The sequence below is a fragment of the Dipteris shenzhenensis genome, chromosome 2 (genome assembly GCF_047967505.1).
Source record: "Dipteris shenzhenensis isolate YYH24624 ecotype China chromosome 2, Dip_SZ_1.0, whole genome shotgun sequence".
Lineage (NCBI taxonomy): Eukaryota > Viridiplantae > Streptophyta > Polypodiopsida > Gleicheniales > Dipteridaceae > Dipteris > Dipteris shenzhenensis.
The window spans coordinates 7,648,673-7,675,927 of record NC_141597.1 but is presented as its reverse complement, the minus strand read 5'-3'; the positions used below and the strand labels follow the sequence as shown (position 1 = coordinate 7,675,927).

General features: G+C 46.4%; 1 protein-coding gene across 1 annotated transcript in view; it reads right to left on the bottom strand.

Annotated features, from left to right (window-relative positions):
* The window catches only part of IAA33 (indole-3-acetic acid inducible 33), a 40,782-nt gene extending 23,477 nt beyond the window's left edge, over positions 1 to 17,305 (bottom strand). Inside the window, exons 1-2 of the mRNA XM_087393952.1 lie at positions 15,230 to 17,305; positions 15,065 to 15,126 (exon numbers count right to left, since the gene is read on the bottom strand). Coding sequence (XP_087250078.1) covers positions 15,065 to 15,126; positions 15,230 to 17,232 — 2,065 coding nt within the window. The 5' untranslated portion in view covers positions 17,233 to 17,305. The remainder of the gene's footprint in view (positions 1 to 15,064; positions 15,127 to 15,229) is intronic.
* Between the last annotated feature and the right edge of the window lie 9,950 nt (positions 17,306 to 27,255).

The following is a 27,255-nucleotide window of genomic DNA, read 5'->3' as shown; positions in this document are numbered from 1 at the left end:
GGCCAAGAGTAGAGAAAAAGTGTTTATTGACTCTGCCACCCATCTGAATCCAGAAGGACTCCCATGCATGAAAGGCATACTCTGCTCTCTGATCGAGCAATACTTGCTGGTGAGCCCTTGCTGCAACAAGGCGGTCCTCAATCCAAGCATCTGAAGGCCGTTTTTGCTCTTCCCTCTGCAAAGCTGCCAATTGCTGGCGAACACCAATCTCACGTCTGAGAATATCTCGTCTCCTAGTACAAGCAACTGAGAGGTAGAAGTTGCTAATACCAGAAAGGGCAGCAGCTACCTGTGATGGCAATGGCTGCCCACCCTGGACATGAGAAACCCATATCTGCAGGGCTGCCTCTGTAAGGTCCTCCTCTGTGTACGAGGCATATGGAATCTTGATGCTGGCAGACCGGCCTCTCAAGTGAGGCTTTGAGATAGCCAGCACAACAGGAAAGTGGTCTGAGGTGGAAACCCCAGCAGCAATGCGTACCGATCCACTGTCTAGTGCCCAATCATCTACATAGAATCTGTCAATGCGTGCATGAATAGGAATCTGCTGCCTCCTGTTCGACCAAGAGAATAGGAGGGACTGTGGCTGAATAAGAAAGGCATTGTCCAACCAAGTATCTCTGCCATAGTAGTGAAAAAGGAAGGCATCAAGAGGGTTGTTGCCAAGATAGGAAGCTTGGAAATATTTTTTCATTCAATGCATACAATATGCTCTCCTTATGCATCACTCAAAGTATCAAACTCATCGAGAGCTGCTGCTCCTCCCCGTGAAGCTGCTGCCCCTCCCTCACCCTCCTCCTCGCTAGCCCCCCCCTTCCCTTCCCTCTCCATCGCTGCCCTCTCCATCGCTGCACTCTCCCCTCCCTCGCAGCCCTCCTTTGCTGCCCCTCCCTTCTCCCCCCTCGCTGCCCTCTTCCCTCCCTCGCAGCTCCTCTCCCTTCCCCCCCTCACTGCCCTCTCGCCTTCCTCGCAGCCCTCCTTCGCTGCCCCTCCCTTCCCCCCCCTCGCTGCCCTCTCCCTCTCCCCTCGCTGCCCTCTCTTGCTGCCCCTCACCCACCCGCCCTCTACCCCTCCTCCCCCTCGCTCCTCCCTCTCTCTCCCCCGCCCCCTCCTTCACTCCCGCCTGCCCCTGCCCTTCCTGCCAGCCTCCTCCCCTCTCGTCTGCTGCCCCTGCTTTCCCCCGCCCCCTCCTTTGCCCCCGATCGCTCCCCCCTCCTCCCCTGCCTTCTGCCCTTGCCTTTTTCCTCCCCTCCCGGCCCCCCCCTTCGCCCCCCGCTCCATCCTTCACCCCTTCCTACTTTGCGCCCCTCCCTCCCTCCCTCTCCTCCGCCCCCTTCCTAACCCTCTGTTGCCTACCTGCAACTCGCCTCCCTCTTCTATTTTCCCCTCTACACTTTTCCTCCCCTTCTTGCACCCTTGTTCCAGGGCGTACTGGGCAGCATTTCCACGGACGGAGTAATTACAGCATTTGAATCGGCCTTTTCACTTCGATCGGCGAATGGATCCCCATTCAGCCAATCTTCGTCCACCCCCACCGACTGCGAGAACCGTCATATTTTCAGAAGACGAGTTACAACAGCTCAAAAAAGATGTAGAGCCCGAGCGCTCCACATTGCTCTTCGCACGCATCTTTGGGTCACACCCTTCCAGATTAGAGGCTAGAGACTGGATGTTGGCAGCGTTACCAGGAGATCTCGCCCCACACCTCAGGGATATTCGACTTTTGGGACGAGGATTTTTCCAGGTTGTTTTTGACTCCCATGAGTCCACAACCCTTGTTCTCAAAGCTAATCCTTTGGCCTTTCGTTCAAGGAGGATTTTTCTTTTGCCCTACACCTTGGGCTTCGATCCGGTAGAGAAGGACAGTCAGGTCACATCTCTGTTCATCAGGTTCCCTCGTCTTCCTCAGGTCTAGTATTGACTTCTTGGTACTATCGGAGCCACTTTCGGAGTGGTCACTGAGATCCCTCCCCTTCTTGACATGCCTTCTTCCTCGACAGAGGCAATCAAAGCGGACGGGGTGCCTCGAGTTAGAGTCATTGTCTTTGACCCTAACATTTCAGATGACCACATTATGCTTCAGCATCCAGATGGCTATCTCTTTCGACAGAGAGTTGAGATCGCAGGTAGACAGGACCAGTGCAGGATCTGCAGGACACTTGGGCACTTTGCTAGAGACTGCCCAAGGAAGAGAAAAAGACCCAAGAGGTCTTTTGGTGTGGCTCCTTCACATACTACCCCGATTGCACCTCCCCAGAGCCCTACTTCGTGCACCCCAGGACCACAAGGGGCAACAAGGCGCCCAAAGCCGGCAGCACACCTAGTACCACGATGGAGAGCGATCAAAGCGGCTCCTTTACCTCAAGAGGAGACCTTTGATCAGGTTCAAACAGACGTCATCCAGACTCTAGAGATGGATGTTGCTGCAGCCCCAGACACTACAGTTCCACATCAGGAGGGGCCTTCAGATGCACCAACCCCAATCACTTTGGTTTCGAATCACGAAGGGGCTTCCGATACTTCTTCCCCATAGACTGTTCGTGCCACATCAGGACGATCGAGGGAGTGCATGCACAGATGAGGACTCCATATCCCTCTTCAGCCCCCAGCTCCAGTTATGCTAATAGAGGCCTAGCAGGTCCTTCTCATCCATCTTTCACGAGTGTAGGTCTTCTTTGCACTCCTCGGCCAGACTTGCTTCTCAGGAATCCTTTTTTGACATTGGCAAATTCGGCGACTTTTATGGATGATGAGGAGTTTGTGCCCTCCACCTTAGGGTTCCCGGTCATTGGGATTCCTTTTGATAGGGCCTCCCCCTCAGCAGGTGTGGGGATCCTTTCACCTGTTGAGTTTCCTGCCCTCACCAGGAGTGTTTCGGCCTAGGGGAAGCTGGTCTCCTCTACTAGGTTGGGTAAGCCTTTCCATCCAGCATCCTCCCGTCGATGAGGATAGTCAGCTCGAACATACAGGGCCTAGGTGGAGTTCCACACCGTCGCCGTAGGCAGTTGATCCGGAATCAGCTTCATCCAGGTGTAACTGGAGGTGCTATTGATATCCTTTTTATCCAAGAACACAAGTTGGATGCCAGTGATTGCGCTAAGTCTGGCAAACTACTCTCAGGACATACCTTCTGGTCGCCTGCTATGGGTACAAGGGGAGGTACTTGCATTTCGGTCTCTCCTTCTATTCTCCCCTTGGTTGCTGGTCATGGTCTTATCTCCCCCTCTAGAGCTCAATGGATCATTATTTTGGTTGGAGGGCGTAAGATTGGTCTTCTCAATCTTTATGCCCCCAATAACAGAGGGGAAAGGATCTCCTTTTGGAAGGAACTACTCTCTTGGGCCCCCATTGCAGATTCCTAGATCATTGGTGGTGATTTCAACATGGTTGAATTGCCATCAAACAAAAAGGGAGGCAGACAGGGTGAAATTCACTCTTTGGAGAGGGCAGCCTGGGATGCCTCTCTCTTTCAGTACAGTGGCAGGGACACTTGGTTTGATGATGCCTTTCATGTTATGCCACAGTCACTCTTGTACTCTTGGTCAAACAGGAGATTACATATGCCCATCCATGCACGTATTGATAGATTTTATGTAGACGATTGGGCACTTGACAGAGGCAGATCTGTATGCATTTCTATTGGGGTTTCCACCTCAGATCATTTTCCAGTGGTATTGCAGATTTTTGAGCCTCATCGGAGAGGACGCTCTGCCAGTGCCAGGATTCCAGATGCTTTTTATGCAGAGGAAAGCCTCACCGAGGATATTTTACAGATTTGGGTTTCTCACATACAGGCTGGAGTTGTCCACCCATCTCAGGTAGCTGCAGCCATATATGGAATTAGTGACTATTATCATACAATCGTTGAGTTCACGAGAGGTGAGATTGGTATACGCCAGCAATTAGCGTCCCTTCAGAGGGATGAGCCCCTTCAGAGGGAAGAGCAGAAGAGGCCCACTGATGCTTGGATTCAGGAGCGCCTTGCTGCAGCAAGAGCTCATATGCAGACATTGTTGGAGCAGAGAGCAGAGTATGCCTTTCATGCACGGGAATCATTTTGGATTCAGATGGGTGGTAGGGTCAACAAACACTTATTCTCTACTCATGGGCCTAGACATAGTAGAGATAGTGTCTCGCAGCTTGTTGACTCAGACAGGGTTTTATAGTCAGATCCGGATGCCGCCATGCATATAGCCTCAGAATTTTTTGCATCCCTTCTTACTGCAGATCCGGGCACACAAGCCATAGATGATGCCAGAGAGGTTATTTGGTTGTGTATCCCTGTATTGGTGAAGGATGAAGATGTATGGTTCTCTCGGTGCACCTTTCACTAATACAGAATTCAAGACTGCATTGCTTGCCCTTCACAAGGGCAAGTGCCCAGGTTCGGATGGACTTACCCCTTCCTTTTGTATTACTTTTTGGGAGCAGATTGGTGATCACATTACATCAGCTCTGTAGGGCGTGTGGGACTTTGGTGAGATGCCTGATTCACTTACAGATGGTCTCATTCATCTCATCCCAAAGGGGGGTAACAGGAATCTAGTGTCTTAGTGGAGACCCATCACTCTATTGGGCACTTGTTACAAGATTTTGGCGAAAGCCATCAGTCTGCAGCTACAGGTTTTTCTTCCAGATTTGATTCATGACACGCAGACAGGGTTTGTGCATGGCAGAAGTATTTTTTATAATTTTGGGAGGCCTCAGAATGGGCCATGCAGAGCCGCCAGAGATTGGCCATTCTACTCTTGGACTTTGAGAAAGCCTACGACAGAGTAGACTGGGATTTTTTAGAGGGTACTCTATCTCGCTTTGGTTTTTCAGATGCATGGATTAGAGGAGTATCCTCTCTCTACAGATCAGCCCATAGCCACGTGCCCATTGGGGGGGGAAGAGGGGACAGATTTCAGATTTCCAGATCAGTCCGCCAAGGATGTCCTCTTGCCCCTTTTCATTTTCTGTTTGTGGCGGAAGCTATGAGTATCACCTTAGATCTCAAGCTGATATTTATGGGCTGGGGCTTCCTATCCGTTGGGAAGAAGAGCTCCTGGATAGTGAGTTGGCAGATGACACGGCTGTTTTTTTGGATGCCTCCCCCAAGACACTCACTTCCTTCCGGACAGCCTTGGATTTATTTTGCACGGCTACAGGTGCACACATTAATTGGCATAAATCCAATGGTTTCTGGATTTGCGATGACACTCCGGATTGGGGTAATGATATTGGCTTCACTTGGGTACAGAGGGGTGTCTCCGTCAGATATTTGGGCTGCCACGGTGGGGTGGGCATCTCTCCTTCACAACAGTTTGCTCCGGTGTTGGAGAGTATCAGAAGAAAGCTCCTTTTCTGGAGCTCAGCCAAACTTGACTTGGCTTTATAGTGCAGAGCCCTACTCTGCAAGGTCGTTGTGAGAGGACTTATGCCAAGGTAAGAGCCTTGGAAGGATTTCTTTCTCAGATGCATACAGTCTCGCACACCCACCTCTAGAGAGGATTGGACACACAGTACCACATGGGTTTTCACCACAGCCCACCTTAGATCTCCCTCTTTCCCTCTTATGGTTGCTATCCTGAAAGCATGGGCCAGCTTCAGGAGTACTCTTCGCAAGATTCCCCCTTCCACCTATGAAGAGATTGAAAGGCAGCCTATCATGTGGAACGACAGTATTTTGGATGAGCATGGCAGACCACTTGGAGCTTCTCCTTACATGCAGTGGCCAAGATGGAAGAGGGACCCTGCATCTATCGTGGGAGCATGGAAAGCCTTCACGAAGCTTCCTGCAGATCGACAGGCCCAGTTGGTTCTTAATCTCACAGGGAGTGCAGGGAGAGTCTAACAGATTGATGCAGCCTTGCCCTTGGATTGGGTGGACACAGATGATATGCCTATTACTTGCTCCACCTGGATGGGGGATTTTTCTAGATTGGGAGTTCCTTTACACGTGATTGCTTTTCGTGACACTCTATGAGGATGCCTTAGTCTTTGATGTTTCTTCGGGGGGCACGCTGTCCAGATCCACAGATGATATCTTGTTGGAGGTACCGTTTCAGTCAGTCAGGATAGTGGGCTTCATGGAGCGCAGTGGTACTTGGATCCTGACCCGCTTCTCATCGCCCTGGGCTCATGGAGGCTGTGGCTATATGGAGGTGTCCCAATTAAGTTTTTGCAGTGGGACCCTGGGGGATGGGAATGGATAGATGAAGGGCACGGAGAGAAGGGCATCCCCTTCTTTCGTTACACAGTTAGTAATGCCAGGAAATTCCAGCTCAACTGTAGGGGTTGGAGGCCTACCAGAGCTCATCATTGGGAGAACTTTCAGATTTCTGCTGACTTGCAGAAATTTTTTTGGCAAAGGCTTTGGAAATCCCACCGGAATGGAAAAATCACTCTCTTCTTTTGGCTTTCTATTCATGGTGGGATAGTAGTGAACCAATGGAGATCTAGGTTCGGAGCTGACCCTTCTTGCCCTTGTTGCCTTTCTGCTTCTTCACATCTGACGACATCTTGTGGAGTCGTGCTCTCTAGAGAATGTTCCGGCCACTCTCTTCAGAGCTGCTCATTCCTCGGTTGACTCTCCATGGAAGATCTTAGCTAGCATTGCAGCATGGCACATTTGGAGAGCCAGATGCACTGAGGCTCTGGAGGGTTCTCAGGTTCACCCTTCTCAGATCTTGGCCAGTACTTGGACAGATACGGTACACACTCTGATGGCCATTTGTTGGAGAGACTCTCCCTTCTTTGCTGAGACTTCTACAGGGTTGACTTGGCATTTTCAGCCTCAGCCTTGGTTTCTTTCTACCTCATTCCTCTGAGGTGTTTTCATTACATGCTTAGCATGTTGTATTTCCGCACAGAGCTTGCTCTAGCGAGTTTCTTTCTTACTTGATAGAAGTCTCCTTTTTTCACCCAAAAAAAAAAAAAGGGAAGGCATCCCAAGCTGCTCTCTCCAAAGAGTGAAGTCCTTCTCTACCCCATTTTTTGTCTGACAGTAACTCAACCATGTTAAAGTCACCTCCAATCACCCATGAATCCGCAATGGGGGCCCAAGAGAGCAAATCCTTCCACATAATGACACGTTCCTATCTAATGTTGGAGGCATACAAGTTGGAGGTTCGTTCCTCCAATCAAGATAATAATCCACTGAGCTCTAGAGGGAATAATGACTCCGTGTCCAACAACCAAGGGGAGAACTGACTGCGAAACTGAAATAGAAGTGACCCTACTGGTGCCCAAGGCAGGCGACCAAAAAGTATGGCCAGAAAGAAACTTGCCTGACTTGGCACAATCTCTAGAATCCAGTTTGTGCTCCTGAACAAATAAGATATCAATGGAACCCCCAGTAATACCTGGATGAAGCTGATCCCAAATCAACTGTCTACCGCGGCGATGTGGGACGCCACCTAGGCCCTATATGTTCCAACTAATAATCCGCAGCGCTTTTTGGAACGAACGGAGCCTCAAAAGTGTTCGAATCGGCCTCCTCACCTCGATTGGCGATGGATATTCTGTCAGCCAATCCTATTCCACCTCCACCGGCCTTGAAAACTATTACATTTTCTGGAGACGAGTTGCAGCAGCTCAACGTAGAGATTGAATGCTCTACCACCTTGATCACACGCATCTTCGGATCTCACCCTTCCAGATCCCAAGCTAGAGACTGGATGCTTGCGGCTCTTCCCCCAGACCTCACTCCATGACTTTTAGATGTGTGTCTTCTGGGACGAGGTTTTTTCCAGGTTGTCTTTGACACTCTAGAGGCTACGAGCACCTTGCTCAAAGCTGAGATTTTACACCTGGGACACAGGAAGATTTTCTTTGACGCCTTCAATATTGATTTCGACCTTGTGGAGACAGACAAGGAAAAATTTTCACTCTTCATCAAATTTCCCAGGCTTCCCCATCGACTTCTTCCTGTTATTAGGGAGCATTTTGGCGTGGTTGCTGAGATCCCCTCCCTCCTTGGGTTGCCGTTGACTGCAACATAGGCAACCAGGGCTGATGAGGTACCCCGAGTTGGGATCCTCTGTAAGGATCCTAACCTCACGATAGACCATGTTATTCTTCAACGCCCGGATGGTTCTTTCTTTCGCCAGAGAGTAGTGGCTCCTGCTTCACCAAGTCTGGTTCCGCTTCCGCACACCATCCTGATACACAGGTCCATCTTTGCTAGCACCTCCTGGCACCACCTCCTTCAGTCACGTTCCTGCCTTCGAACTCGAGCAATCCAACCATCATGATCTTCCAGTTGTCCCCCTTATAATGAGTGAACAACCTGGAGTCTTCCAGGCACCATGCTTTGAGGGTCTATTTCAACCCGTCCTTCTTTTGGCAAGATTTGCAACCAATGAATATTTCTAGTTTACCTGGACCATGAACTCTTGCTGAGTTCTCAAGCAGGTACTCTTCTGGCTTCAGTACTCTTTGTCCATCACCTTCTAGCAATCTGCGTCCGAGATTTGAAGAAGCACCAATACTTCCCCTTCTGCCTTCGAAGAAGGCCAATTCCTTCCGATCTCGTATCACCTGAGACAAATGAAGAGCAGAGTCTTTCCACAACATGCTATAAAGGCTCAAATGCAAAATATCAAGTACATACCAGACTGTTATACTGCCTGTGTGTTTGCCCTGAAAGCAAACCCTGTACCTCAATGAGACACCCACCAATAGTCTATGTAATCCTTTACTGTCCCCTTCTGAAGTACAACATCCATCTGACCATGAGACCCCAGGGCCCTCCATGGAATCCACCCCCGTGTTAGTGTCAACAGCCATGCACCTGGAAGGTACCAAGCGCTCCATGCTGTCCTTCACCTTCACAAAGGCATCTGACTCCTCATTGACCCACATCTCTATGTCAGACATCCTCACTGTGATTTCTGGATCAACATATCTGACCTCGATAATACTCGGTGATGTCACCAAGAACAACTCTTTGATTACCACATTTGCTTTAGCCTCTCCTTCTGAATCTGAGTCAGACTCCTTTTTGTTTTTCTGATCCGCCTTTTTCTTTCTGCAGTCCTTTGCAAAATGTCATGGCGTATCACAGTAGAAGTACTTCTTCTTATGCTTCCTCTTCGAAGTCTCCTCGTCGTCAGAATTGTTTTTCTTGGACTTGCCACCGTTAGGCTTGCCCTTTTCTTTGCCAGCATCGCCTTGTCGTCTTTGTCCTCGTTGTAGAGCTTCTCCTGAGCTTGTAATGGACCCAATTCCTCAAACGTCAAAGGTTTGGTCCTCTATTCTGCTGTCACAAAGCTCCGGAAACTCCGAGGTAGTCTCCTCAGTACCATCAAGGCCAAATGGCATGAGTCTGTCTTCTGACCAACTACTGCCAGCTGATCCCTCACCACCTTGACCTTCGTCAAGTGGCTATCTACCGTATCTCCTTCCATATCAAGATTGTAGGGTTGATGCTGAAGAAGCAAAATTCGGGAGGTGTTGTCCGTCTCGTACAGATCCTTCAGAGTGACCCACGCCTCTACTGACATCTCGGCCATCTGGATGTGTGGAAGAACAGAGTCCACCATAGTCCCTATGATTAATGCCACGGCATGGGCATCTCTGTCTTCCCAAGCTTTGAGCTCCACTCTGTCTACTGCCATGAATATCTTCCCTTGCCTATCCACTATGTCCTCCGGCTACGCCTCCACTCCCATGGTCAGCTTCCACAACTTCCGAGCCACTAAATGACTCCGGATCTTCCCTTTCCAGATTGGGTAGTTGGTCCCGTCCAGTTTCCTAGACTCTCCAAAGTTGGGGATAGTGAATAAGAGAAAACTGGGAGAGGAGGAAGGGAGAGCAAGGGCTGAAGAGGCTGTAGAGGTCGACATCTCTACTGTTTATACCACACAACAAAGTCAACCAAACTCAATTTCAGTAGACCAGAACTTTGAACGCACTTGACTGAACCTGAGTCACCCTCCTTCTCGCAAGGGCACAATCCTCCAGTCGTAGAAGTCAATTCCCAAGAGCTTCTGAATCAAGGTCGTCCTTCAGCAAGGTCCTTGCCTTCAGGCTCCCACACCTGTGAGCCTCCTACTTGGGCTCCAATATTGATATCTGATTGTGTGACTTAGGATGAAAATGCTTTACAAGATTTCATTGCAAGACCAAATCTTCCTAAACCTTGGTGCTTTGAATTTTAGGCAGCGAAATTTGGCTACATGGCCAAATCTTCACAGACCATGGTGCTTTGAAAGGGAGATAGCAAGATTTTTCCACACAACCAAATCTCCCGGCTGGTGCTTTCAAGAAGCCATCAAGATTTATCCACACATCCAAATCTACTACTATGCAGGTGCCACATTGAAAGTTGGGGTTAAAGTCAACTTGCTTGTCAGTGGAAAGATTGTTGCCATTGGGACAATATTCTCTACATCACATGATGACATGTGCCAAGGTGTGCCCTTGGAAGAAAACAATGTATCGGTGGCGATCGATATTTGTATGGATGAAAGCATGTTAGAAATGACCCAACAGAGGACACGCACAGCCGAAGACTTATAGTAATGCCCATGAGCTCACACAGTGTGTGTGTGGGGTGTGGAATCACAAACTTATTTACTTAATGTGCCTCACATAGATTAGATGTGCAGATTCATCAATAGACAATGAACCAGCCAGATAGAGAAACCACCAAAAAATATTTCCATCCAAAACTATGGACACAATACAAAAGATATAGATCCAGAGTCCCACCAATGGTGTGGTCCTCTGATCTTACCACAAGGTCCTTCTCCTATCAGCCAGTTATCTCTAGACTTGAGTCCGCGTGCTCCACCTAGAGCTTCTGTAGACTATCCGTCCAGATCCCTTCCACCTTGCTGTCTTTGTACCAGCCTAGGCCAATCAAGGGCAAATGCCCTCCTATATATTCAGGGTCGAGCCCCACCAAACCTGCTGCAAACAGTGCGCCTCCATGTCCTAGATCCATCGCAATCTGTCCCAGACTATCTTGCCTCTGCTCCAGGCTTGTTCCAGCTCTAGGGCTCTTGCCCGAGCTCCGTACATGTCCCTGAAACCAGCCGTACAGCAGGCGTCTGTAATCCGTACAGATCTGCCATGCTTTTGCACTATTCTGGCCCTCTGATCTGCTCATAACAGCTCTAGATGTGCTGCCCACATGACAGCCAAGATGCTGTTCATGTGGCAGCTCCATCTTATCACTCAATCCCTTCTGGCTCTTGTCCTCATGGCATCCAATCAGATGCCCCCCCATGCTCTCCTCATATGGGGGCTTACAGATGGGGAGGTGACCTCTCCAACACCTATTGCCTCCAGTGCCTCACGACCTTCAAGGGCATCCGCCGCACCTCGTTGGGTTCTGGTTCGTGTGCAGATTCCACCTTTAGTTCACGAGGATGCATTAGTTGACTCTGCTTCGGGCTGTCCCTCCAGTCTCACCTCACACAATCCGAGACGCTTCAGCTTGGACCTCCCAAGTTACAGCTTCTCCCCTGGACCCAACAGGTCCACCTTTATCTGGTTCGGTGCCAAACCCTCTCCCCGAGGCAGGGGAGTTCAGACATAGGGTCGTCTTGAGCAGTCCTCACTTCCTCCCTTGGATAGGGGGAAGGGGATGATTTGGTGAGGTCTTTTCACGATTGGTACGCCAAGAGGAGACATTGCCTGGAAGCATTGTAGGAGCACTGTGGGCTGTGCCATGAAGGGGAGATACCAACCTTGTGCATGAAGAGAGAGTAGGGTGGCCAAGTGAGGAGTCTGTTGTCACAGAAGATCGTGGGTGCATCTCTCTTCCTTACAAGAGTTTGCGGGCTGTTGGAGGCTATTGGTTTGCTATAGTTGATAGAGGAACCTAGTCATGAATTCGGAGGTTGTAAAGTGTTGCGCCATTATTTGTAGAGGCAGCTGAACGCAGTTTTGCCTTGATCTAAAGGTTTAGGACGTCAAGGAAGCTCATGGTTGGTTGCAAGAGGCTAATACTGTTGCAGATTGGTTGTGGGAGTCTTCTTCTTGCGCATCTATAGTTCCTAAAGGAGGGACAGTTTTGCTGCGTTTCAAGTCGTAGGTTCAGTTCTATGGGGTGGCCAAGTTGGTAGAGAAGGTTCCGTTCGACAGCAGCTGATCGTGTGAGATTTGCGCTTGAGAAACCAAGGGAAGCCACTAGCATAAACCTTGTGAAGGTGAACAATGCATGCAAATGCACAATGACAATGGAACTCGGCGGCTCAAAGAGGAGGCAGCATAGGTAAAGGCTCGACGGTGCTGCTGAGGCCCTCTTGGCCATGGCCTGGTTTGTTTGTTCTTGTTGGTGCCATTCTAGGGATTGCATCATTCAGCTCAGGAGACCGATCATAAATTTTCTTTGGAGTGGATTTGATGGCACAGCAGATGTTTTAGCCAGGGTGGCTTGGGAGACCCTCATCCTCCCTACACAGGAAGGGGGTCTCAATATTATTGATCTAGATTTACAGTGCAGAGCTTTACTCTGCAAGATGGTGGTGCGGGGACTCATGCTAGGGCAGAAGCCGTGAAAGGCATTTTTTATTAGCAACATACAGACGTGTACACCTTCTTCAGGAGGAGACTGGATGGGCAGTATTAGATGGATCTTCACCGCAGCACACCTCAGGTCTCCTTCGTCCCCTCTCATGGTTGCCATCCTGAAAGCATGGGCCAGCTTCAGGAGCACTCTTCGGAGGATTCCCCCTTCCTCTCGTGAAGAGATTGATCGGCAACCGGTCATGTGAAACGACAGTATATTGGATAATCTTGGTAGACCACTTGGTGCTTCACTCTATATGCAGTGGTCCAGATGGGCGAGGAGACCTGCCTCATCTCTGGGGTCATGGAAAGCTTTCCGGAGGCTTCCAGAGGAGACTAAATCTCAGTTGACAGGACATCTCAGAGGGAGCGCAGGGAGGCTCTTGTAGATTGAGGCAGCCCTTCCAGTGGAAGGGATAGACACAGATTATATGCCTCTCACTTGCTCCACTTGGGCAGGTGCTTTTACGAGAGGGGGTGTTCCTCTCCAGGTTTTGGCCTTTCGAGATGCACATGGGGATGCCTTGGTTTTTTATGTCCATGATGGTGGCAAATTGTTCAAGTCCACAGAGGACATCTTGCTTGAGTCTACCTTTCAGCCTATCAAGGTTGTAGGTCTTTTAGTGCAAGGATCAGATTCAGAGTGGTTCCTTGACCCAGACCCCCGCTAGATCTTGGAGACTTTGGCTCTACGGGGGAGTTCCCATTAGGTATTTGAAGTGGGACCCTGGAGAGTGGGAGTGGATTGACGCAGGGCATCGAGAGAAGAGCATCCCCTTCTTTCGCTACACGGTCAATAATGCTAGGAGATTCCAGCTCAGTAGTAGAGGTTGGAGACCTTCCAGAGTTCCTCATTGAGAGGCATTTGATATCACTGCGGATTTGCAGAGGTGCTTCTGGAGGAGACTCTGGAAATCCCACAAGAATAGAAAGATCACTCTTTTCTTTTGGCTTTATATCGATGGTGGGATTGCAGTGAACCTTTGGAGATCCAGATTCGGAGCCGACCCTACTTGCCCTCGTTGCCTCTCTGCTTTGGAGACAATTCAACATTGCTTATGGGATTGCAGACACGTGAGGATGATTTAGATGAGGGTAGCCAAGATTTTCAGTCGCTTTGTGTACTCCCCATTCTTTATGACATAGGGCTCAGTGGCTTCGCTTTCTCTCACTGGGCCTCAGGTCTTTTATGAGAGACATAACTCTTCTCGGGCCATTTCGATTCGACGTCATCAGGTTGAGTCCCGTTCTTTGGATTTGGTACCACACCTTCCTTTTGCAGCTGTACATGCCTTTGTGGATACCTCTTGGGAGATACTGGCCAGCATAGCAGCCTAGCATATCTGGAGAGCCACATGCACAGAGGCATTGGAGGGAACTCAAGTTCATCCCTCGCACACATTGGCTAGTATCTAGACAGACACCATGCATACTTTGATGGCCGTATGGACGAGCATGCAGAGAGACTCCCGTGCAGCCTCAGCTAGGAGGGCTTCTTTCTTCAGGGAATCGAAGGATTCTCCTTTCTTCTCTGAGACTCTTACAAGGTTGAGGTGGCACTTTCATTTATCCTCATGGTTTCATGATGTATTCCGCCTTGAGCTTGCTCTCGCAGGTTTTTTCTCTTACTTAATAGAAGTCTCTTTCTTGAAAAAAGAAAAAAAATGTGACTGGTTTGGCAGTGGTAAGTTTGTAACTGGTTTTTGCTTTAAAAGTCTAAATTTTAACTAAAATTCTAGCTTGTAAGCTGTGTATTATTATTTTTAATGACAATATGCAGCATAGTAATGACATATATGTCAAACTATGCAGCATAGCCTTTTATTTATTGAAAAAACCCACATTTGGAAACTCCACCTCATTTTTTCAAACTTATCAAACATTTGGAACCTCCAAACGTTTGATTGTAACTATGACATTAACATCCTCGATGCTTTTGAAGAGGATAAGCTATGTCTCCATGAGCATCTCATGTGAGCAAGTGAGAGTTACCTACTCTCAAACACCACCATCTTTGATTTATGGTTAACAGACTCAAGTGACATGACAAGTAAAGGAGAGTGGTTTCAATCAACAAATCAGTCCACAATTGTCGTTGGGGAAGTTGCAAATGCCTACAAGGTGAATATCAAACGGCATGGTACAATGCTAATGTTGCTTCACATGGAAAAGGGTGAACTATCTTAAAAATGTCAGATATGTGCCATGGTTTCAAAAAGCACGTGCTTTCAGTTTTCAGCCTTATGTGATGATGGGAATGATGTTCTTTCCTTGTCGATCTTTGTAGGTTCTCCTTCTATGAGTCCTTTTTGCATGCTGAAATTGGATCATGATTTCCCTCCAACGATGTGACAAAAAGCATCTTAATCAGCCCCTCTTCAAGTCAATCAATGTGGCTCTAATTCACGTCTAAAAATGAAGATCAAGAGCCATATGCAGTAACACACGAATGCCAATATTAGACTTTATATTTCATCAGCCCTGGTCTAACTACAAAAGAACTCTTCAAGGGAATGACGCTATATAGAAATTCAGATAAATGGCACGCTTTTTCCCATACCTCTGTTTTTAAAGGCTTTAGAAGGCAAGATCCTAATACGTTTTGCTGCACGTACAAAATCTCTGCAATAATAATATCCAATTAAAAACATTCTCTTGCAGATTTCAAAACATACACACAATATAAAACATACGATAAAGAAGGAAACACCGCTTGTAGGCTTACCTCCAAGATAGATCACCCGCCAAGAGAAGATCATTTTCAGCATCTTCATAAGCAATTATATGGCCTGGTATAGCATTTTCCAGGTTGCATTTATCATGGCACATAGATAGACCGCCTTCAGAGGAGTCACATTCAAACATTTCCCTTAAAGCATTGGCAAAACTTTCATAACTATGATAATTCTGCAGGGATAAACTTCTTCCTATGGACCTTCCCTCCATGACAACAGTCACCGATGGGGAAGCCTCAAGAGCAAATGGCTTTTGCAGTAGCAAACCCATGCTTTCAAAACCTTCAGAAAAAACCTTAGACTTTCCACAACCATCCTGGCAGACTGTATTTGGAATTGCAACTGGTCTGTGCAGACTCGAAAGTGGATACTGCTGGGCAGGCAAAGGCAAATTGGACTGATGAGGAGAAACTGGTAATGGTGCAGCTGAAGATTGTAAGGCATGTCCTGCCATCTCAGTAGGCAACCATTGAGTACTAGCAAAATTATCCAAAGGATTATTTGACTGCAATATAGATCTCTGAAAGCACTGCTGATATTCAGGAGGTCTAACAACCTGCAATCCGGATCCATAACACTCTGCAGGATGTGCAGAAACAGAGGGAGGAGTCAATGTTTGCAACTGGCAGCTGCTATTCAGCATTTTCACAAAGCCTTCTGTAGGACTCTTTTGCAGGAGACAGGGATTCATCCCCTTCCCTTGAATGTTCATGCTGAGCTGCCCATGCGAAGATTCAAAACTGAACTTCTTCATCTGAGAATCATCTTCAAGAAATTTATTTGAAAACTGCACTTGGCTTGCAAATGGTAACACCCCAGGCATTCCAGGATAGACACTACTTTTCATGTTCTCTTGTGAGTTCAGGAAGTATCCTTGTGGATAAAATCCAGGACTTGAATTTATTTGTGTGCGTGGAACGTTTCCTAAACCCCCATGAAACACATTCCAGTCAACAAATCCTGTTTCTTCTCTTACAACAGATTCTGAAACTATTTCTTTGCACCCTTTTGAGCTTTTGACAGAAAATATGGTATCGCCCTCGTGAGAAGAGAAAGAAATAGAGGACCTTGGAGTTGCTAAATCTTGGCTCTGTGACCTTCGTCTCTTTTCAGTTTCTCTACTGGGAGTCACCGAGCCTGTAAATTGAACATTGCTCGATAGGTAAGTCCTTGCAGTCAAAGCACTGGCAGCCTTCATAATCTCTTCATTTCCCACATAAGAAGAAAAGTTGTCTGGGTTTTTCAAAAAAAGATCTCCTCCTTTGAAATTTCTTTCAATACCATCTCTCATTTCATGAGAAACACTCTTTCTCCTTGACTCTTGCTGGACTGCAGGCACAAGTGGAAAAGGAGCAGTGTGATTGGAATTCACCCTGGAACGATAAGCACTACCATATACTAAGTCATTATTGTGGCCACTTAATACTCTCAAAGGATCAGCTAATCTTGTTGAAGTATCATCACAAATAGAATTAACCTGCTTGAATGTACTAAGATTCTTAGTAATATCAGTTGCTGTCTCCCCGAAATCTGCATCATCCATCCTAGCTCTCTTTCTTGATAGTCCTGAAAACTTCAATTCATCTATTTCCCCCACTCCCTTTGGTGTTATTGGAGTTTCTCCGGCCTCTCTGTTGTCACTTAAAGAGTCACTCTCTTCTTCCTTTCCAGACATAACACTTTCAGATGAAACTGAGCCTGCTTCCTCAGAAAGATTGACGGAATCTCTTTTGTTTGACATCTTATCTGAGCTAGAATCTAGCACATCACTACAAAGTTCTGAGGCCAGTCCTGTCGCTATTGTAACCTTGGACAGATTCTGAAAAGAAAATGCAAATTTTATAAATGCTTCCTTTCCTGTGTCGAAGTAAGCAAGCTTCGAGAATCCAGATCTTCTCACAACAACAGTATCAGGTTCACTCAAGTTTGATTCAAAAGCATGATCCGACTGTTCAGGACAGAATGCTCTTGGAAGGAAACAACAACTAGCCATTTTTGCCGCATGGCATCGCCCACAAGTTTCCTTCACCTGATACTATTAGAGTATGTCATACAACTGCATCAAGTTGACCTGGTTCCAGGAAGAAAAAGCCCGGGGTAAGAACCCTGTTGTTGGAATCTGCATCTAGCCAATTTTCTTTAATTATATTGTGTTAAAAGAATTCATAAGCATTGTCTTGAGGCCAGATTTTTCACAGGGCCCCATATAACAAACGTTTGCGATTAGTAAACCACATAGCTTGTAGCAAAATTTGCACCACCTAAACTTGAAGACCTGCTAGCAGAATCTCCCAATGTTTAAGAAGTAACTGAAAAAAGAGGTGATAGCAATAACAGACTGATGATTCAAAAAATAAGAATGTTTTGTACGTAATGCCCTACAAAAACCACTTCCCCCACAACCACATTTTTGCAGCAGAGAGTAAGGATTAGCAGATATATGCATAAACGACAAAGAGAATTTATTGGTTGCACAAGAATTCTTATTTTTATATAGATGTCTTACCTATCAATTAAGATAACAAATGATTTGTGAATTTGTTGTTGTTCTCTGCTTCTGAGAAAAAGATTCCCATCTACATGTCACGAAATGAACAAATATATAGCAGATATGCTGCTGCTGTTAGCAGCCAAAAGTGCTTCACTAAAAGGAAGGGGAGAAGCATGCGAATGCAAAGTAATCACTGGTATGACCAGGATTGTAAGGATGTATATAGAGCCTGGACAACAACAGACAGCTGAGAATGAGGACAAAGCACAAGTCTGTAAATAGGTGGTAAGGAACAAAAAAATGATATTTCTCAAGAGCAAACAGATGGAGAGTTTTGACGAACTGAAACAAAATACCAAAAAGTTTTTCCAAAAATTGCATGGCAACAAGCCTCAAGAGATTAAAGCACAATGGGAAGACATAATACAATTCATCTACAGCCTTTGCTGAAAAGATCGGGAAGCGAAAGACAAACATGAGTATACTACCAAGGCAGCAAACAACATCATAACTGAGGAAGATATGGGTAAAGGCCTGAAAAAGATAGCTAATGGGGAAGGCTCCAAACACACAAGGTCTGCTCTTGTAAATGTTAAGATGGGAGGATAGAAGACAAAGGAAATGCTTACCAAGATTATGAATATGGCTCTAGAGGAAGGGTTCCCGTCAAGCTTGAGCGAAAAATCAACAAAGGACAGAGTCCCAAGAAGGGTTTTGTAACAAACACTCGACAGTAGAGTCATGGGTAGATGCAACCCCAACGCTCATGCTGGATGCGCAGCTGGAAACCTACTGGATGTTACGACAATTGCCAAGTGGCAATCATAAGCCAGGTTGGCTGCACACTAATCGGTGGTAGTCTGGTCAGCCAAGCCCAACTCAGGGGTCCGCCAGTCAAGTGGCCTGGTCGGGATAGTTCCAGGCCTTGGGGAACTATAAAAGGCAACCCCCATGGGCTCTTCTTTCATCATCCACACTTAGAGCTGGAGTTGGGTAGTCTTTCTTCAGTCAGCAGTAACAAATTCTCACAGGATCAGGACGAGGCATGCAACAACAGATTAGATTCCCCTCTGGATCACCTACAGGCCTACGGATCAACACCAGATAGCAGCAGCAGGGCAGTACCAAGACCCATCTCTTTTGCCATCAGTTTATAGGCTTCTACAGTGAAGGATATCTTCCTTCCATACAATACTTCATTTTTTTGCATTGAACGTGCCTCTTTGCATGCATGCTACAGCTCCAGGAGATGCGGCAAGATCATGAAAAGGCTGCCAGAGAGCACGAGTGGGTAGCTCAGGAGGCCAAGACTCAGGGGTCGGCCAGTGGACTGGCCTGGTCAAGATAATTCCAGGTCTTGGGGGCCTATAAAGGTAGTCCTCATTGGCTCTTTCATCATCCACATTTAGAGCTGGAATTAGGTAGTTCTCCCCTCAGCCAAGTAGCAGCACATCCTCACAGGATCAGGCTGGGGTAGGCAGCAGCAGAGCAGCTTCCCTACCATGGCACCTGTAAGCCTATAGATAGCTCCAGATCAGAACCGGACAGTAGCAGCAGGGCAACATCAAAGCTGCCTCTTTCGCCATCAGTTTGCAGTCTTCTACAGTGAAGGATATCTTGCTTGCATACGATAACTTTCTCCATTCTTTTACACTGCATAATGTCTAATTTCCTCCATTTTACAGTTGTACTCAGCCCTTTCTCTTCTATCCATTTTCCTCTTTGGCGGCTGCCTATATCCCCCCTTAGTACTTGCATGCACTCCCACCACTTCCAAAGTGGATCTTCTCTTAGTTATATCTCTACTTTAGTCAGTAATTACTCGGAGAGAGAGCGAGTTAGTCTTCTGCCTGCTACAGGTAGATCATTTGGTTGCCACAAGGGCTCCAATAGAGGGAGCCAAGCATAAGAAAAGGTTGTCTAATATTGCTTTGTGGATTTCAAGAAATCCTTTGACACAGTTCCACGTAAGAAGTTGGGGAAAGACTGGAAAGCTTCAACTCCCTTAAGAACTCAGAGAGGCCTCATACCAACTCTATGAGAGTTCTAACAGAGTTAGTGTAACACTCTAACTACTAACTACCTACACGTAGATCACGGGAGAAGCACCATATCTTTCCACCCAGCCAACCTTGCTGAAAAACGAGAGAGAGAGCCAACAGAGAATTCGAATTACAAAAACGTACGTGAACAGTTCATTCTCTTCTCTCTCTAGCTTCAACAAGCCCCATCTCCCTAGATGGATCTAGATGCCACATGTCATCATCATAGGGCCTTCCTAATGCAACATTTCACCCCTCTCTTGGGATGCTTTAATGTCCTTTGCCCCTAGGCACATTCCTTGCATTAGGCCCTTAGCCTTAGATCCACCTAGTCTGGTGCTATCAACCCTCACCTAGGACCTTGACATTAATTCCCTCTCGATCATTTACATGAAGCGCAAACAAATATATTACAATTATAGATCCTTTAAGGGAAATGTCGATTGATTCTTCCGAGGTCATGCTACCTCGGCTAGAGCGTAACATCCCTTCCCTCTTCAGACATCAGCGTCCTCAATGATAAAGTTTGGGAACACTCCGCAACTGGTACACGGATTTCCAAGTAGCTTCGGATAGAGGCTGACCATGCCATGCAACCAACACCGTGGGTATCTTCCGATTTCGTATTTGCATTGTTCCTCGGTCCAGGATTCTTGTTGGTTTGCGCCTTGCATTATCCTCTATCTCCTGAAACAAAACCACACCTTCGATTAGTGAGTCACCTGTATGTAAAAAATTTCTTTAAGCGTGAAACATGAAAAACCGGGTGCACCTTACACCCCTGCGGCAATTCTAATTTATAGGCTACCTTGCCTATTCTCTTTAGAATTCACCACGGCCCACAGTATCGAGGTGATAACTTAGCACACTCTCCTGAAGTTAACGACTTCGAGTGCGAAGGAACTCTGAGAAAAACTTTTTCTCATTCCTTAAATACTCTTATAGACCGGTTTCGTCCGCATACACCTTGGCTCTATCCATAGCCTGGCGAATATTAGCTCTCGTAAGTGCTAGCATCTCCTGCATCTGAACTACAAAGTTCGCGGCACTAGGCACTTTCTGAGGTACTCCAACTATAGTTGGATTTGCTGGTCTATAACCATAGTTCAGCTCAAACAAACTGAACCATGTAGAGGAATGTTTTCTATCATTGTAGGCAAACTCCAACAATGGCAACCACTTGTCCCACGTATGTTGCCTCAATGACACATATGCTCTCAACATATCCTCTAAAGTCTGGTTGACTCTCTCCGTCTGACCATCCGTCTCAGGATGATCCCCACTACTCATTCCCAACTCAATCCTTAGTGTCTCAAATACCGCTGTCCAAAAATGACCAGTAAATCTGACATCTCTGTCTGACACTATGGATCTAGGCAATCCATGCAGACGAAATATATGTCTAATAAACAAATCCGCCACTTGCAGGGCACTAACGGACTCTCTAGTCGGAATGAAGTGAGCCATCTTGGTTAGACGATCAACCACCACAAAGATAGAATCATACCCTCCTTGTGTTGTAGGCAGCCCTACAATAAAGTCCATGGAAATACTCTCCCACTTACTTAGTGGTATTTCCAAGGGCTGTAAAAGTCCGGTTGGCTTCACCCGCTCGGCCTTACTTACCTGACACGAGAAACACCGTGTCACATATTCATGAATATGCTTTCTTATCTTTGGCCAAAAGAAATCTCGCTTCACGAGATCATATGTCTTCTCGACTCCTGGGTGTCCCGCACATGGGCTATCATGGCACTGTCGAATGACTCTCTGCCTAAGATCATTCTGACTAGGTACTACAACCTTGCCATTTCTTTTCAGCATACCATCCCTTATGGTATAGCTTGCATAAGTTTGACCTTTTCTGGATGCCAGGTCATCCTTTTCGTTTTCCCTGGGTTTTAAACACATGAGCCTTAGGCCATAAGCTCTGGACAAACTCGTCCACCTTTTGAGTTTCTCTGATCTCGGTCATTAGAGCACTCTCTAATACCATGAAACTCATATTGTGCATAATGCGAGACAACGCATTAGAACCCTTATTATCCTTTCCTCTTCGGTACCGAATCGTTAAATTAAACTCCTGCATGAGCTCTGCCCACCTAGCTTGGCGGCCCCTCAAGTCAGGCTGTTTACAAAAATGTTTCAGAGTATCATGATCCACATCCATATAAAACTCTGAACCATACAAATAATGCCTCCATGTTTTCAAAGCATGGATAACAGCATACAACTCCAATTCATGAGTTGGCCAATTCCTTTCAGAGGGAGAAAGCTTCTGGCTTTCAAAGGCTACTGGCCTTCCCTCTAGAAGGAGAACTGCTCCTACCGCAATGCTACTTGCATCGGTTTTCAGGAACAATGGTTTCTAGGGATCAACTATTTTTAACACCGGTCCTGTGACCACAGCTTGTTTTATGGCGTTAAGACTTTCTTGTTGATTCTGTCCCCATATAAAAGGTACTTTATCTGAGGTCAGATCAGTCAATGGCGATACTATTTCGGAATATCCTTTGATATGCCTTCTATAAAATTGGACAAACCCCAAGAATGATCGCAACGCGGTCAGACTCTGAGGGATTGGCCAAGTCAGTATCGCAGCCACTTTCTTTGGGTCCATTTCTACCCCCTCTGGAGTAATTATGAATCCTAAATATTCAAGCCTAACAATACACAGTATAGTTTTCTTTTTATTTACATAAAGACTGGCTTTCCTCAAAGTACTGAACACTATTCTCAAGTGTTCATGATGCTCAGTAATACTTTTACTGAACACTAGAATATCGTCAATAAAATGTACTACAAACTTTCCGATATACGGACGTAGTAAATCGTTCATAAGGATGACGAATGTCGTTGGAGCATTGGTAAGTCCAAAGGGCATTACCAAAAACTCATAATGACCAAACCTGCTTCTGAAAGCGGTTTTATGCACATCCTCGGCTCTAATCCGGATCTGATGGTAGCCACACTTAAGATCTATCTTGCTGAAAATCACGGCTTCATGTAATGCATCTAGCAAATCATCAATTTGAGCCATCGGATACCTGTGCTTAACAATGATATTATTCAATGCTCTGTAATCTATACAGAGGCGAAACGTATCATCCTTTTTCTTCTTTAATATCACTGGCAAAGCAAAAGGTGAGAAACTTGGTTGAATCTACCCCAACTTGAGGTATTCTTCCAGTTGTCTATGCACCTTCGTCTCTTCAGTAAAACTCATTCTATAGGGAGGTCTATTTACAGGTTCTGCCCTCGGGATCAGCTCAATCTTATGCTGAACATTCCGCTCTGGAGGTAACCCATAAGGTAGTTCATCCCTAAAACATTCAGAGAACTCCTCTGTTATAAGATTAGCCAGTTTGGCCATCTCACCACTTTGGGTAACATCAGTGCTAGCCGAAGAATCATCAACCGGCTCTACCGATGCTGTGCAAAGGAATAAAAACTCTTCTTGAGCTTTTCGGATTTCCATCACGGAAACCAACGGTCCCTGAGGTATATCTTTCTCACCTCGCAAGACATAAAGCACATCATTCATCTTGAATTGATATATGTGCTTTTTCCAATCAATGGCTGGATTCTTCCTAGAATGCCACCCATTGAACTAAATGGAAGCAGAAGAAGGGGCTTCTAGGAGGGACCCTGGTGAGTCAGGAGTCCGGCCGACCCAGCAGGTGTCGCGCCCAGAAGCTCACACCTTATCTGGCAGGATTGCATTGCTTGAGGATGCCTTGCAACAACTATTAGCGCAACAGTTACAAGCCAATGCAGGGTAGTCTGAACTTAGAAGAGTGATACACAATATGTCTGCCAGATCTTCTCGAGATGAGAAGGGAAAGGCTCCAATGGAACCGGAGTCTAGTGTCCATACGGTCGAGCCTAGGAAGGCTAAAGTACCAGATATTGCTAATTACAGGCCGGAAAAGTATTCTAGTCGGATGAATGACCGTGGTTCTGATGTCATTGAGACCTGGTTACACAAATGGGACGAGGCGTTCGCCATTTGTGAAATCAGGAATGATATCAAGAAGATCCGCGAGGCCACCCACATGTTTAGTGAGGCAGCGGATCGGTGGTGGATTAAGCAACAAAAAGATGGTATAGCATCCACTACCTGGGAGGGGTTTAAAAGAGAATTCAGGAAACACTTCTTACCTCCTGACGAAGCATCCCGAGCTTGGGATCAATATAGGAAACTTCGTCAGAGAAATTTGTCAGTGGCAGAATACACTGATAAGTTTCGAGAGAGCGTAATGAAGGTCGATGAACCCCTGTCTCAATCAATCCAAGCGAAAGATTTCATATTTGGATTGAATGATCGGATAAAAATGAAAGTTTGGGCTAAGTACGCGAACACGTTAGATGATGCAATAGCCATAGCCCTGAACTATGAAGATGCCAAGGGCAGCAGGCCAAGTGGGTTTGCACAGGTCGGAACCCAGTATGGGTATCCGAAGAAATCTGGGTTTAGGAAGAAGTGGATTAGTAGAGGGAGTGGTTCTCAGCCGAGTGGTCAAGCCAAGCAGGCGAAATAAGCTGAAACTCCTAAATTAAGTACCACCATTGGAGTGAAAAGGAAAGTAACCCCAATGGCAGCCCGGGCTTGGTCTAAGTCTCCCTTAAACCTAGAACAAAGAGAAAAGGCGAGGAGAGAAGGCTTGTATTTTGGATGCCTTCAGCCTCATCAGTGGAAGGATTGTCCACGTAACAAAGATCGTCGGATGGCTGAGATGGTAGTCTCAGAATGCGACGTGGAAATGGAGGGAAGTCCCAGAGCGGAAGAGATGCAGATTCAACTAGTGGGATCTTCTCAAAGGTCGGTACCTTGTTTGTTATGTGTGTCTATTGCTAAGCTAGTAACGAGTGCACCTGATAACATCCTATCTAAGCCCGTAGCAACGGGGTATACCGCCTTTAATGGTACGGAGTTAATTAAAATGAAAGGGCAAGTGACCAATCACGATGTCATTGTGCTGTTTGACTCGGCGTCAACGCACAATGTGATTAACTCAAAGCTCGTGAAGAAGATGAAGTTAAAGACTAACCCATCTGACTATGCGTATACAGTCAGGATGGCAGATGGAAGTTCAACTGAAGTATGGGACCAAAGGGTTACCCAGTTGGAGCTTCGTATTCAGGACTATGCTGAGAAGCTTAATTTTGAAATGACCAAGCTTGCTCATGCAGATATAGCCCTGGGTATGGCGTGGCATTCTAGGAAGAATCCAGCCATTGATTGAAAAAAGCACGTATATCAATTCAAGATGAATGATGTGCTTTATGTCTTGCGAGGTGAGAAAGATATACCTAAGGGACCGTTGGTTTTCGTGATGGAAATCCGAAAAGCTCAAGAAGAGTTTTTATTCCTTTGCACAGCATCGGTAGAGCCGGTTGATGATTCTTCAGCTAGCACTAATGTTACGCAAAGTGGTGAGATGGCCAAGCTGGCTAATCTTATAACAGAGGAGTTCTCTGAATGTTTTAGGGATAAACTACCTTATGGATTACCTCCAGAGCGGAATGTTCAGCATAAGATTGCGCTGATCCAGGGGGCAAAACCTGTAAATAGACCTCCCTATAGAATGAGTTTTACTGAAGAGGCGGAGGTGCGTAGACAACTAGAAGAATACCTCAAGTTGGAGCAGATTCAACCAAGTTTATCACCTTTTGCTTCGAAGGTCTCCCGTAATACAAGCTCAGTCACCACGCTATCCCAGGCCCTGCTGTTCGTCATCACGGGCAGCACCCCTCCAAAATTCGTCGATCACGTCGTAGGTCAGCGCCGATCCAGTCTGTCCGTCGCGTGGAGGTCACGAGTAGCCGAATCGCCCCACGTCCTAGTACCCGACCGCTTCAGATCACGCTGATCTTCGTCACACCTGCGCTCCAAAGCCTTCACCTAACATCCCGCAATCTCCTTCTAACCAGTGTGGGATGACCATCGAACAGACACGTCGTCTGTCAGATCAAAATTCGTCCCCTCTCTATCTCCTAGCCTTTAGCTCTGATACCAATTGTAACACTCTAACTACTAACTACCTATAGGCAGATCACGGGAGAAGCACCATATCTTTCCACCCAGCCAACCTTGCTTAAAAACGAGAGAAAGCCAACAGAGAATTCGAATTACAAAAACGTACGTGAACAGTTCATTCTCTTCTCTCTCTAGCTTCAACAAGCCCCATCTCCCTAGATGGATCTAGATGCCACATGTCATCATCATAGGGCCTTCCTAATGCAACATTTCACCCCTCTCTTGGGATGCTTTAATATCCTTTTCCCCTAGGCACATTCCTTGCATTAGGCCCTTAGCCTTAGATCCACCTAGTCTGGTGCTATCAACCCTCACCTAGGACCTTGACATTAATTCCCTCTTGATCATTTACATGAAGCGCAAACAAATATATTACAATTATAGATCCTTTAAGGGAAATGTCGACTAATTCTTCTGAGGTCATGCTACCTCGGCTAGAGCGTAACAGTTAGCATAGCCACTAGTAGATGGATCATGCTCCAATGGAAAAGAAGTCGTAAGGAAAAGACATAGGATGATTCTGGGAGGCTTGAAAGATTTATATAGCTTCCAAAATAAATGTAGGAAGGCATATATAGGAAATTGAGAAATGAGAAAGAAAGTACCTCAAGGATTGGTAATCTGTCTGGAAATAAAAATCAGCACCTAAAAGGTAGCGTTTCCAGGTGGTAGAAGCAATAGCCGACCTCTCTTTCTCATAGATATCCAAATACATTTCAGCATCACTGAGCACCCTGATTTGGTATGCAACCACTCTTCCATCTAGCATAAGCACTCCTCCTATGATGTTCCCACATGCATCACATTGTGCAGCAAAGGGCTTGCGTAGATCTGGCAAGATAATGATAGGATCGGAGCATAGCTTTTCCTTAAGCTCTTGAAAGGCTGCAATTTCCTTGGTACCCCACCTGAAAGGCACTCCTTTCTTCTGTAAAGCATGAAGGGGTGATGCTATCTCTACAAAACAGCGGATGAACCGCATGTAGTATAAGCATAAACCAAGAATGCTGAGTACTTCATGGATATTCTCCAAACGGTGGCCAATTCTAAGAAAGTGAATCCCCTGCATGAAGAACTCACTCTTCTTGGCATTGATAAGCAATTTGTTCTTCCTGAGCTCTGCAAAGACAACTACCAAGTGCCTCTTTATGCTCAGCCTCACTCTTAGAGAATGCTGATGTCATCAAAGAAGGTACCGACAAAGGCTCTATAATCTCTGAAGATTCTGTCCGTCATTCTATTGAAGGTGGCAGGTGCAGTTGTCAACCCAAATGGAATCACAAGGAATTCATAGAAGCTAAATGTGGTTTTGAAAGATGCCTTATGTACATCTTCAGGCCGTACCCTGATTTGGTGGTACCCACTCTTCAAATCTATCCGGCTGAACATAGCAGACCCCTCTAACCTATCCAAGATATCATCATTCTTGGGTATAGGGAATCT